This window comes from Schistocerca americana, chromosome 2 (assembly GCF_021461395.2).
Source record: "Schistocerca americana isolate TAMUIC-IGC-003095 chromosome 2, iqSchAmer2.1, whole genome shotgun sequence".
Taxonomy (NCBI): domain Eukaryota; kingdom Metazoa; phylum Arthropoda; class Insecta; order Orthoptera; family Acrididae; genus Schistocerca; species Schistocerca americana.
This window is the reverse complement of record NC_060120.1, coordinates 504138768-504152630: the sequence shown is the minus strand read 5'-3', so window position 1 is coordinate 504152630 and position 13863 is coordinate 504138768. Positions and strand designations below refer to the sequence as shown.

Below are 13863 nucleotides of genomic sequence, written 5' to 3'. Positions count from 1 at the left end.
GAGAGACTAGTGACATTGCTACAGTGTTAGCCCCCACTAGCACAACTCCAACCAAGCTAACCTTATGTGCTGCCGAGTCTGATGTCAATGTGCTTGATGCAACAGATCTTGAATCTGTACTTTGCATAGACTTTCTTAAACATTTTGGTTTATCACCAAATATGCAATCTGCCTCATTGCTCCACCACACTTCCAACTCCCTAATCATATGCTCATTCAGTTGTTCTCCTTTGTTACCCGCGAAGGACTCCTCCCTCCTAGTGCTCCACTTTAGCAACTCAACTCACTGCATCATTTGTTGAGCTCACGCCCCCAGGCACTATACTTCCAATGCCTCATGAGCTTACAACACTGTGCTTCACCAGCTGAGCTATGCACCATCCATGCAACTGGCACCAGCTCATCAGACACTACATCAGCTCACTACCACACACTTACCACACTCCAATGACACCCAGCAACTATGCCCATGCTCTCGCCGGCACTGCACATCCACAGCACTCTGAGATCAGTGACATTTTGCCCCCCAGTGATTCCTACTGGTGCACCCACCTCTCGAACACAAGGTTTGCCACCTCAAAGCCAAAAAACAATGCAGCGATCAAAAATATGTCATTGAACCAAATGATGTGGGCATTATATGCTCATCAGGTAAAAATTGCTCATCCCCCATGCAGCTCATCCAGAAGAAAGATGGTTCTTTCTGTCTGTGCAGGGACTACAGAGTTCTGAACTCTTGCACTATTATAGACAATTATCCAATTCCACATATTCAGTGATGCACAAGTGTTCAGTGTACTTGATTGCCACAAAGCGTACCACCATAGTCATATGTTCAAGGACGACATCCCCAAGACTGCGTTAATTACCCCATTTGGGAGTACTGTTTCATGTCATATGGATTCAAAAATGTGACTTAGACTTGGCAGTAGTTTATTGTTTCTTTATTGTTGAACCTGCAGTTTGAATGAGATTTTGATCTTTCCCTCCACCCCTGAGGAACATGAACAGCATTTGGCTCAAGTCCAGGCCCCACTATGTAGCAATGGTGTCAAAAATCAACCACAAGAAGTCACAATTAGCTTTCCTAGGCTATTCTGTACTGGCTGAGGGCATCCAACCAACAAGTTGTCAAGTTTATGCGTAACCTCCCTCTACCATGGTTTACAGTGAACTGCAAAGATTCTTAGGCATTATAAACTTCTATCACCATCACCTCCCTAATGCTGCCCCCATCAAGGCTCTGCTTACCAACACCCTAATTGGAAAAGCACCTTGGGAATGAGGAAAGTTCTACCAACTGATGGCATAATCCAAAGATTCGAGGTCCTCAAGTTTGTCCTCACTCACATTGTCACACTGGCAATCCCCGTACCTAATGCCCATATCTCCATCACTGCCAACATGAGTGATACATCAGTAGGCACGGTTTTGCAACAGGACACCAGCAATTCCATTGAACTTCTCAGTTTTTTCTCCAAAAAACTTTTGTCTACACAACACAAGTGGTCTACATTCAACTACGAACTTCTCATGGTCTATGAGGCAGCCAGATGCTTCCACAACAATATTGAAGATCTCGAGTTTGTTGTCTTTACTGATCATCAGCTGCTTGTAGACACCATCCACAATCCTAGCAAAGACATTCCTCCCCAATGCCTATGGCACATGGACCTTATCAGCCAGTTTCTTCCAGAAAAGAATTAAATTTTTTCCCAACTGTGTGTCCTTGGAAAACTTCTCCCCCTTATTCCCCCAATAAATTACATCTGAATAGTGCAGCTGAGTCAGCATTTCTGATTGTATAAAACTATTCTTTTACCTTCTTGGCTAAAACTGGGTGATAGGTATGGTTTATTACTGTTCATATGGTGGTCACACTTGTTTCATGCAGGAGAAATGGATCTGAATTTATATGTCACTGCATGTCCATCCACTCTTGATCAGAATGTTACCGTAGAGGAGAAACTTGTGAGGGGGTTTGAATCACCCTTAATTAGTGCTAACCAGGACGAAACCAATATCAAAAATTCCACACTATAATGACATACCAGTTATTTCTACTAAGTCTTATTAGTGCCTTCTCTAAATGTACAACATTTAATATTACAGACCTGCAAACTTACAGAACTGCTAATTTGCACATCCCCAAGTGTATTACTGGTGCACAGCTGTCGAAGAACTGTTAAATGCAGTACCCGTTTAGGACAATGGCCTGGGACTTTATTCCATTTTATTTGTGTGTAGCCACTGTCTCACTCCTTATGTAATTGCTAAAAGTCTCTCTCTCTCTCTCTCTCTCTCTCTCTCTCTCTCTCTCTCTGCGTGTGTGTGTGTGTGTGTGTGTGTGTGTGTGTGTGTGTGTGTGTGTGTGTGTGCTAGCAGCTGCTCAGTGCCTATTCCATTTTGAGAGTATTGATGTATGGCAGTTGATAAATGCATACATTTTGCTATATTTCTGTTACTCAACATGTACATTTTTTTATCCCACAGGGTGTTGGTATAGCTGTGGAATTCTGCAGTCACATTATACGGGCTTACACTGTTTCCACTCTTTCAGGGAGCAATAAACGAGCAGCAGATGCTCTTACTAAGATTGGCAGCTCAGTAAGTGTTACCAGGCTCACAGAAGTTGATACCCTTAAATACTAAATAGATTCTTGTATGTGTGTGCTTAACATTTGATTAATTATTCATGACCACAAACTTCATTAAATGTACAAGTAGTTTGTATTACTCATTTTTGAAGAATATTTCAGTATCTTATGGTCATAGTTCTTGCATAGCATTACAATGCCTTCACTTGCAGAAATCTGTTTCTCACCTGTATGTTGTTATATAAAATAAAATAAAATCAGAAAATTTAGTGGTTCAGTTGCTGGATAAGGAGGTAGTCCTAATATAAGTCAAACAGAAATCAAAACACTTAACCACAGTAAAATATAAGTTTGGCCAAACGATTGATAATATATTGGAGAAAATGCTACTAAAAGAATAATTACTGAAGGAAAATTTATTCCCTTATATCCTAGTAATACCTTGGAGCTTCTAAAACTAGGTTTAATGCACTGCTTAGAATTGTGGCTAGACCACATAAAGTGAGTTTTTCTGGGTTAAGAGTGTGAGTGCACTGAAGCTAGTGTCTAGGAAATAATGTTGATGGCATTCAGACTAAAATTAAAAACAAAAAATTAAGGTTTAAATGCTAATTTTACAGGGGAAATTCATTTCAAATTGCTTCCACTCAGTTGTATCTTTGTAAAATTTAATGGTATTATCAACATTACTAGTGGTGTTGAAAATTTTCCATACTCACCAATCCTCATAAAGGACTCTGGGCCTGGTGGAAATTCTTCAAACCATACATCTACATCTACATGATTACACTGCAATTCACAGTCAAACTTCTGTTAGATGCCTCATCGAACCACCTCCAAGCTGTTTCTCTACTGTTCTACGCCCTTACAGTTCATGGGAAAAATGAGCATTTAAATCTCTCTGTGCAAGCTCTGATTTCTCTTATTTTATGATGATGGTCATTTCTCCCTATGTATGTGGTCATCAACAAAATAATTTCATGCTCTGAAGAGAAAGTTGGTGATTGAAATTCCATGAGAAAATCCTGCCCAATGAAAAACACTTTTGTTTCAATGATTGCCAACCCAGTTCATGTATCATATTTGTGGTAGTCTCATCCCTACTTTGTGATAATACAAAATGAGCTGCCCTTCTCTGAACCTTTCAGATGTTCTCTGTCAGTCCTAGTAATGCAGATTCCACACCACATGGCAATATTCTAGAAGTTGGCAGAGAAGCATAGTGTAAGCAGTCTCTAAACAGATATCTTGTCTAAATTGTTTTGCAGTTGGTTTTGATCATCTGATGACTTGAAAAGATGATAAATGACAGCATCACCTGCAAACAATGTAAGAGGGTTGCTCAGATTGTCTACTAAACTGTTTATGTAGATTAGGAACAGCAGAGGGCCTGTAACACTTCCCTGGGGAATGTCAGATATTACTTCTGTTTTACTTGATGACTTTCTTTCAGTTACTACAAACTGTGACCTTTCTGACAGGAAATCACAAACCCAGTCACATAACTATGTTGCATAGACACATAATGTGAATAGATCGACTGCCACGATTGCAGTATTCTCCCGATATATATGTCCATCCTCTCTACTTCGACCATCATCAGTTATTAATTGTTTCACAAGAATGATATATTCTGAATCCGAATAGGCTATTTGTCAATAAATCATTTTCTTCAAGGTAATTCATAATGTTCGAACTCAGTGTATGTTTCAAAATCATACTGCAAATTTATGTTAGTGGTTGTTGTTGTTGTTGTTGTGGTCTTCAGTCCTGAGACTGGTTTGATGCAGCTCTCCATGCTACTCTATCCTGTGCAAGCTTCTTCATCTCCCAGTACCTACTGCAACCTACATCCTTCTGAATCTGCTTAGTGTATTCATCTCGTGGCCTCCCTCTACGATTTTTACCCTCCACGCTGCCCTCCAATACTAGATTGGTGATCCCTTGATGCCTCAGAACATGTCCTAGCAACCGATCCCTTCTTCTGGTCAAGTTGTGCCATAAACTTCTCTTCTCCCCAATCCTATTCAATACTTCCTCATTAGTTATGTGATCTACCCATCTAATCTTCAGCATTCTTCTGTAGCACCACATTTCGAAAGCTTCTATTCTCTTCTTGTCCAAACTATTTATCGTCCATGTTTCATTTCCATACATGGCTACACTCCATACAAATACTTTCAGAAAAGACTTCCTGACACTTAAATCTATACTCGATGTTAACAAATTTCTCTTCTTCAGAAATGCTTTCCTTGCCATTGCCAGTCTACATTTTATATCCTCTCTACTTTGGCCATCATCAGTTATTTTGCTTCCCAAATAGCAAAACTCCTTTACTACTTTAAGAGTCTCATTTCCTAATCTAATTCCCTCAGCATCACCTGACTTAATTCAACTACATTCCATTATCCTCGTTTTGCTTTTGTTGATGTTCATCTTACATCCTCCTTTCAAGACGCTATTCATTCCGTCCAACTGCTCTTCCAAGTCCTTTGCTGTCTCTGACAGAATTACAATGTCATCGGCGACCCTCAAAGTTTTTATTTCTTCATAGATTTTAATACCTACTCCGAATTTTTCTTTTGTTTCCTTTACTGCTTGCTCAATATACAGATTGAATAACATCGGGGAGAGGCTACAACCCTGTCTTACTCCCTTCCCAACAACTGCTTCCCTTTCATGTCCCTCAACTCTTATAACTGCCATCTGGTTTCTGTACAAATTGTAAATAGCCTTTCGCTCACTGTATTTTACCCCTGCCACCTTCAGAATCTGAAAGAGAGTATTCCAGTCAACATTGTAAAAGCTTTCTCTAAGTCTACAAATGCTAGAAACGTTGGTTTGCCTTTCCTTAATCTTTCTTCTAAGATAAGTCGTAAGGTCAGTATTGCCTCACGTGTTCCAGTATTTCTACGGAATCCAAACTGATCTTCCCCGAGGTCGGCTTCTACTAGTTTTTCCATTCATCTGTAAAGAATTCGTGTTAGTATTTTGCAGCTGTGGCTTATTAAACTGACTGTTCGGTAATTTTCACATCTGTCAACATCTGCTTTCTTTGGGATTGGAATTATTATATTCTTGTTGAAGTCTGAGGGTATTTCGCCTGTTTCATACATCTTGCTCACCAGATGGTAGAGTTTTGTCAGGACTGGCTCTCCCAAGGCCGTCAGTAGTTCCAATGGAATGTTGTCTACTCCGGGAGCCTTGTTTCGACTCAGGTCTTTCAGTGCTCTGTCAAACTCTTCACGCAGTATCGAATCCCCCATTTCATCTTCATCTACATCCTCTTCCATTTCCATAATACTGTCCTCAAGTACATCGCCCTTGTATAGACCCTCTATATACTCCTTCCACCTTTCTGCTTTCCCTTCTTTGGTTAGAACTGGGTTTCCATCTGAGCTCTTGATGTTCATAGAAGTGGTTCTCTTATCTCCAAAGGTCTCTTTAATTTTCCTGTAGGCAGTATCTATCTTACCCCTAGTGAGATAAGCCTCTACATCCTTACATTTGTCCTCTAGCCATCCCTGCTTAGCCATTTTGCACTTCCTGTCGATCTCATTTTTGAGACATTTGTATTCCTTTTTGCCTGCTTCATTTACTGCATTTTTATATTTTCTCCTTTCATCAATTAAATTCAATATTTCTCAAATGTTAGTGGTATTGGTCTGTAATTCTGTAGATTATTTCTATTTTCTTTCTTGGGTGTTGGTTTGACTTTCCAGTCTTTATGTACAGATTTTTAGGTGAGCGAGTAGTTATATATTATTGCTAGGTATGGAGCTATTGTTTCAGCATACACTGAAAGAAAGTGGACTGGTATCGAATCTGGACTGGAGACTGTATCTTTATAACTGATTTAAACTGCTCTGCTACACTGTGGATATCTACTTTTAAGTCACTCTTGTCGGCAGATGTTCTTGATTACTTATTTATTTTTCTCTGGTGAAGGAATTTCAGAAAACTGTGTTTAATGACTGCTTCAGTGGCACTTTTATCAGTAACATGATCATTTTTATTGGACAGTGAAGGGATTGACTGCATTTGCCACTGGTGTACTTTACAGACAACTGGAATATCTCTGCATTTTCTACCAGATTTTGATAAAGAGTTTCATTGTGGAAACTGTTGAAAGCATCTTGCATTGAAGTATTGAAGTTCACACTAAATTTTGAGGTTCTGTAGAACTTCATCAACCTTGGAGATTATGCATGCTTTGAAATTTGGCATTATGTTTTCATTGTTTCTCTAACAATGTTCTGACCTGTTTTGTGTACCATGGAGGATTAGTACCACGTGTTATTAATTTATTTGGTATATATCTCTCAACTGCAGTCAATTCTATTTTTTGAATTCAAATCACATCTGGTCTATGCTTAAATAGTCAGATCGGAAGCAATGGTGCCTGTCTCTTAGGAAGGCATCAATTTTTTTATTTTATTTTATTTTATTTTTTTATTTTTGTTTTTTGAAATAGATATATTTTGTATTTATTTTTGGTGGGTTTGGATGTTATGGTGTTCAGTCTCACTACAACAACCTTGTGGTTACTAATACCTGTATCCATCACGATGCTCCCTATTTGCTCAGGGATTATTTGTTGCTAACAGGCCACATATGTTTTCACAACCATTTACACTTCAAGTAAGTTCTTGAACTAGTTGTTCAAAATAATGCACCATATAACGGAGATGCTGAGTCACAGATAGGCACAACAAAAAGACTCTCACAATTAAAGCTTTCAGCTATTAAGGCCTTCATCAACAATGCACACACACACACACACACACACACACACACGCACGCACACAACTCACACACACGACTGCAGTCTCAGGCAACTGAAACCACGGAGTGCTGCCTGTATGTGTGTCTATTGTTGATAAAGGCCTTAATAGCTGAAAGCTTTAATTGTGAGAGTCTTTTTGTTGTGCCTATCTGTGACTCAGCATCTCCAGTACATGCTGAGCAGCAACTTGCCTTCTCATAATGTTGTTACATTTCATCCTGGATTTTCCATTGTTTGATTTTTGTTCAAAATAATTTTTGGAGAAAGCATTCAGTATGTTTTGGATGACTTTTTATGTGCACCACTGGCTTTAAACATATATTTTCATCAACATATTGAGGTTAGATTGAAGTCACCACCAACTATAATAGTATCAGTTGAGGTACTTTGAAACCAAAGAGAGAATCTCTTGTGATCCAAAGTAACACACATAGTTAATAATGACATGAGCCACCAACTGCAGTTGGCTGCACCCTGTGCTCTTTGTAGCATCCAAAAGCACCCATTCTGCATCTGGAATAACTCCTCCTGGCATGCACACGGAGACTAAGAGTTTGGCGACAAGAGAAGCGATGCAAAGCTGGATTGCGAACTTCACACTTCTCTTACTACAAATGACTTACTTGAAACATTCAGGCAAACCTCTTCTCTGGATACATGGCTGCATGGATCTCCACAACTTCTTCTCTGAAGGAATAATGCTGGTTAGAGGGATAAAAAGAAGTTCTTCACCCTCTCCCTCTCTGATCTTGAAATTACTATGTACACTCATAATACTTTCAATTCATTTCTGGTACATTTCCATTTCCACAAGTATCACATAAGAATACAAATTCTTGCAAGTCAATTGTATCTTTAACTGTCAGATACAATTAAGTATATTTACAATGTGGTGAGTTTAATAACCACCAGAAATTCAAAGACAGTTCTTGCTTTTGGCATGTCCAACACCCGAATTAAGAGTCTCAAATCAATTCATATTTTATTTGTTCATAACAATTACAATCATTACACCATCAAAGAATAATGCATGTTTGCTTCTTGTACGTCACATACAGTTCCTATTGTGCAAGCGGCAAACACTTTTCTGCACTGATCGACTGCCACGATTGCAGTATTCTCCCGATATATATGTCCATCCTGCACATACAAAAACTGGTGGCGTGGTAGATACATCTCCACTCTCCCACACTCATACCTAAAATATCGAGTGTTCAAGATGGTGGATGACTGAGTGTCTTTAGAATTTACCCCAAAATTCTCGAGGCACTACAAGAGTGCATACTGGATTCCTTCCCCATCTTCCATCATCATATTCCATTAATCTCATCATGAAGGAGATCCTTCTGGGATGTGGAACAAGTCAGCCTGTTCTGTTGTGCACAAAACTGACAGCTGAATTAATTTTACAGTATTATGAGAAGGAAAGTTGCTACTCACCATACAGTGGAGATGCTGAGTCGCAGATAGGCACAACAAAAAGACTCTCACAATGAAAGCTTTCAGCCATTGGCCTTCATCAATAGACACATGTGCACGCACAAAAACACACACACACACACACACACACACACACACACACACACACACACACACACACACACACACGTACACAACTCATACACTCGACTGCAGTCTCAGGCAACTGAAACCACACTGTACATATAACCTGTATAACTTATTCTGAAATACTTACCAGATATGTAAGGTATATGTCTTAATTGGCTATAGTAGCACTTTACTTAATTCCAGAGCCATTGTGAATTTTATCACTTTGCATAAGAGAAATTAATAATAATCCTTCTGACAGTCCACCATTGATATTGAAAGTACAGACATAGCTGTAGGAAATCATTTAAAATGTGTTAAAATGTAACATAATATGTTATTAATCAATCAAATATCTGTTGCAGGTACTGTCAGGAATTACGCTGACAAAAATTGTTGGTATTTTTGTGCTGGCTTTTGCTAAGACTGAGATCTTCCAAATCTTCTATTTCCGAATGTATCTTGGAATCGTGCTGATAGGAGCAACACATGGGCTGATTTTTCTTCCAGTGTTGCTTAGCTATATTGGTAAGGAATTTTTTCAAAATTTTATTATTTATAGTTTTAAAATTTATGCAATGTGTCACAAAAAGTAATGGATAGCAGAACTTTGTATTGTTTTATGTTGCCCAATTGAAGTTTCACATTCTTTTTCTACATCATCTTGCTGTCATCAAATAAATACTTCATTCTGAAGTTATGAAACTATTTTACTAGCTCATCAACTGACCTCAGGTATGAAATAAATATACTAGGCCCTCAGTGTTGAAACTCAGTGACAAATAAGATTACTTTGATATGTTGTTAATGTACAGTTGACTACTCTATTTAATGCCACCTGTGACTAAATGCACCTTATCAATGTTCTTAATGAAAGAACGACATTGACAGTAGTAATATTTATTGTATTAACTGTTAGTTATTTACTTTGTAAGAGCACAATGTATGGTCAAGTAGTTCCTTAATGTGAAAAGTACATAAGTTAATGATTAATACATTAAAAATAAGAGAAACACACACACACACACACACACACACACACACACACACAGGCACATATGCCTACACCCTGCCCCATGACTCTCACTTCATGCAGCCTCCTTCCCAGTCTCCCCTTCCTCTGTTCTATAACCATCTTCCAACATACTCCCCATGCCTTGATCATCATACATTGCAAGAACTTGACCAACACCGGTGCCTGCACATCACTCTTCTATCCCCTGCACCAGCTGCCTCTCCTCCCTCTTGCATTCCTGCCCTGTACATCTGCTGCCTCCCTCCAAGATGTCAGCCACCCTTCCCCAATCATCCCTCCCATTCCCCAGATCCTTTCCCCTTGTTTCCACTCCATCCAACACAACCACTCACCCCAGGCAGCCTCTAGAACTGCAGTACTGGTCTTGTGTGTTCAGACAGTGCACTGTAGCTGTAAATACATGTGTGTTTGTGTGTGTCTGAGGGGGGATGCAAGGAGGAGGGGCAGCAATCATGTATGTGTACTCTAGTTTGAAAAGGATTCATCTGAAAGCTAGCATGTTTTATGTCTTGTTTATGTGCCTGTCAATGACTCAGTGTCTCTACTTTAGGTGATTTGTTACCTTTACTCCTAAATTATTTATATTCTGTCAGAACTTTCCATTAACGTAGAATTAGTAAGTATTGTTCAAGGTTACAAGTATAAGGTGTCTTAGTCGTAGGCTACACGCATTGGTAATTTACCGGTCCTGCTAACATTAGAAATGTTTCATGTCTGCAAACAATATCATTTACAGTACAAAACATTGTAAGACAAATACAATAATAGAATTGTACTGATTAGGCAACTGTAAAATGATTCAATGCACTGTGTATCTTCCCCCATTCACACTAAAATGGAGACAGTGTTCTCTCTCTATCACTCTTCCTGTCACATTACATAGAAATATAGTATGAAGAAGTGTTATTCCACTAACATGCTTGTTCATGATTTTTTTCTGAAGCAGCTAAACATATAAAGTCTCTTCACTTCTTGATGTTTCAGGACCAAACAAGAACACCAATCCAACATTCGAAGACATTACAAGATCTACATAACCAGTTACCAGTGAAATGGTATCATCAATCGACAAATACCACATGTAACTGGTGCAAAGTGAACAAATAAAGAGGCAGCTGTGGATATGATATCTGTATGTGCATAACCTGTGTCCAGACTCCTAAGATGGAGAACATTTAACAAATGAACTGATAAAATCTGTGTAGCACTTTTGAAGGTTTTCAAGATTTTTTGAAGGTTTCCGAGGTGTCACATTTGTGTGTGTGTGTGTGTGTTTTTTGTTCCTCACGATACTGTGCTGCAGCTACCTCATTAACCTCATTTAAGTGATCTGACCAGCACCATCATGCAGTATATTCTGTGATCTGTAAAATTGAAATGAAAATGCATCTGATGTGCTGGCATTAATTATTTTGTTAATTTATATACTCATTAATAATCATGCTCACAAGAATCAAATGTTCCTTCAGAGCAACTTATACAACCAATAATATTTCCACTGTGGAAATTGTTTTATGTGATTATCACAGCTAGAGCTTTTAGTGTCATTATCACTGATATTAGAAACAACTACTGGAAGAAGCTCCACATGCTAATGCCACAAAAAAATAGCAAAACTTGAAGTATTATTGTAAAAACGAACAGTTACATGCATGCTTCAGGACTATATGCTCCTGTATTTCACTTGCATCTCTTGGAGGTGTAAGAAGACTGAATTGTTATAGTAATTAACTTTTCTTTATTTCTCAGAGAGAACATTGGAAATCAATAAGTTGGAAGAAATTTCTGAAAGACAACACTGTAGTGAAGGTCCTAATAAAAGCCTTTGACCTGTTAATGAAGTTCACATCTTTAATTATCAGTTTCCCTACATATATTCCTGCATTATGATTGGCTGCTTCATTGGAAGACTCTACCATTGTACATCTCATGCAGTGCTAGCCATCTGCATGCATGCACAGTGTTGCATGCTTCAAGAAGACTTGAGATAGTATTTCCTAGTAACTATAAATAAATGTGACATTGAACAAATTTATTATACACACCATTTAATACCTTCAGTTTTTGTTACTTATTCCTTAGTATATTCTCGGCAATTTTCTACAGCTTTATCAATCATTCAAAATTCAGTTTTCTTGCCTGGAGAAGTATGTAACAGTATGGACCACAACCACAATCGGACAACTGATGACATCATCAAGTATTAGACTGAGAATGCTTATCACACTAATGTGAAGATCAAGCTACTCTTGGAGTTGTATGACAACCCTTACATGAAGCAGTTTGTCCAGAACTTGGAGGCTGTAAAACTGTTTCTAAATTATCTAATTTCAAAAGTATGGACTGCTTCTGGATGTCTAATTATGTTGTTACAAGAATACTTCATTTGATAAGTCACTATGTTTTATTTTTAATAAATGTTTAGTATATGGAATTTTTATGGATTCACTCAAAGTCTCAAAGTTATCCCTGTATTCAGAAAGGTTGATAAGCAACTCTTCGAAACTACCAGCCAGTTTTCGTTGTGCCAGTGTTCTCAACAAGTTTCTGTTGTGCCAATGTTCTCAGAAGTATTTGAATCACTCATGTACATTCAATTAATCAATGGATTTCAGCTAGGTAAAAAATACCACTGCAGCTCTTCTACACACTACTGACCAGACTTCAACGGTTTTCAAAAGCTGATGTTACTTGTATTATGTAACCTGCCCAGATAGCCATGCATATTAAAGCACTGCTTGTAAGATGGGGAGATGGTGGATTGAATCTGGGACCGGCAGATTAACAACAAGGTTTTGTATGTTGGCCAGCCTGGATGGTTTTTAGGCAGTTTTCCACATCCTCCTAAGTGAATAACAGGCTGGAAGAGAAGACCCACCTCACTTACATGATTCCCAAACATTTAGGGCAGGTGAAGAAAGGAAAGTATAAAAAAGAGAAAAAGAAATAAATCTTATGCTCACTTCCACATAAATAGCACTATACACAGACAATTTGGATTGGATGCACATTTTTCATCCTGGAGGAGAGGTGGGGGTGTAGGGGGGGGGGGGGGTGGAGGGGTAACAAGTTGGCAACAGGAAGGGCATGCAGCCACCCCTTAAACATGTCAAATCTGTTAGAAGCCATATCGACACTGTACCAATGTGGATCTAATATGCAAGAAAAAGAAGACAATGTCAGTGACATTGCATACCTTTTAAGATATTACTAACCAAATTGGAGTATTATCATGTAAAAACTCTACGTTAGCAGTAATTTGTTCCTATCTAAACAACAGAAGACAGTTTGTCTCCATTAAAAATAGACATCCTCCTTAGTAAAAAATGTTGTGAGTGCTTCACAGGACTCAGTCCTAGGCCCCTTCTTTTTAATTGTGACTATCAATGACCTCCCCCATAGTGTTTCACCAATTTTAATCTGCTATGCTGATGGTATAACTTTACTTACTTTCCATCACAGCATCCCAACTCTTGATAAGATTACGCAAGGAACTTTTACCTCTGCATTAAATTGGTTTGCAGCCAATAAACTTATTTGTAATCCAAACAAAACCCAAAGCTTAAGTTAGGATTGTCTGAGAATATAGAAAGTAAATGTGTCAAACTCTTTGGGATGCATATGAACAACAAACTCAATTGGGAAGAGCATGTCAATCAAGTTTCTAAAAAGTTCTCATAAATGTCAGACCTCATGTGGAAACTGAAAGATGTGGCCAGTAATAATAATCTCCATGTGACATATTTCATGCCCCTTCAGTCATGTATCTCACATCACCTACTCATATCAATAACATAAAAAAAATTTTAAAAATTTTTGAAGCAATATGCAAAGCTGACCCTATAGAGCACTGATGCCCTCCATCCTTAGGATACTAACAATTGTGAGTCTGTATA

The 13863-nt window shown here is 38.4% G+C and overlaps 1 protein-coding gene across 1 annotated transcript in view; it reads left to right on the top strand.

The window, feature by feature from the left end:
* The window catches only part of LOC124594128 (NPC intracellular cholesterol transporter 1 homolog 1b-like), a 124718-nt gene extending 113020 nt beyond the window's left edge, over nt 1–11698 (top strand). Inside the window, exons 21-23 of the mRNA XM_047132485.1 lie at nt 2494–2607; nt 9297–9459; nt 10952–11698. Coding sequence (XP_046988441.1) covers nt 2494–2607; nt 9297–9459; nt 10952–11004 — 330 coding nt within the window. The 3' untranslated portion in view covers nt 11005–11698. The remainder of the gene's footprint in view (nt 1–2493; nt 2608–9296; nt 9460–10951) is intronic.
* The last annotated feature ends 2165 nt before the right edge of the window (nt 11699–13863 follow it).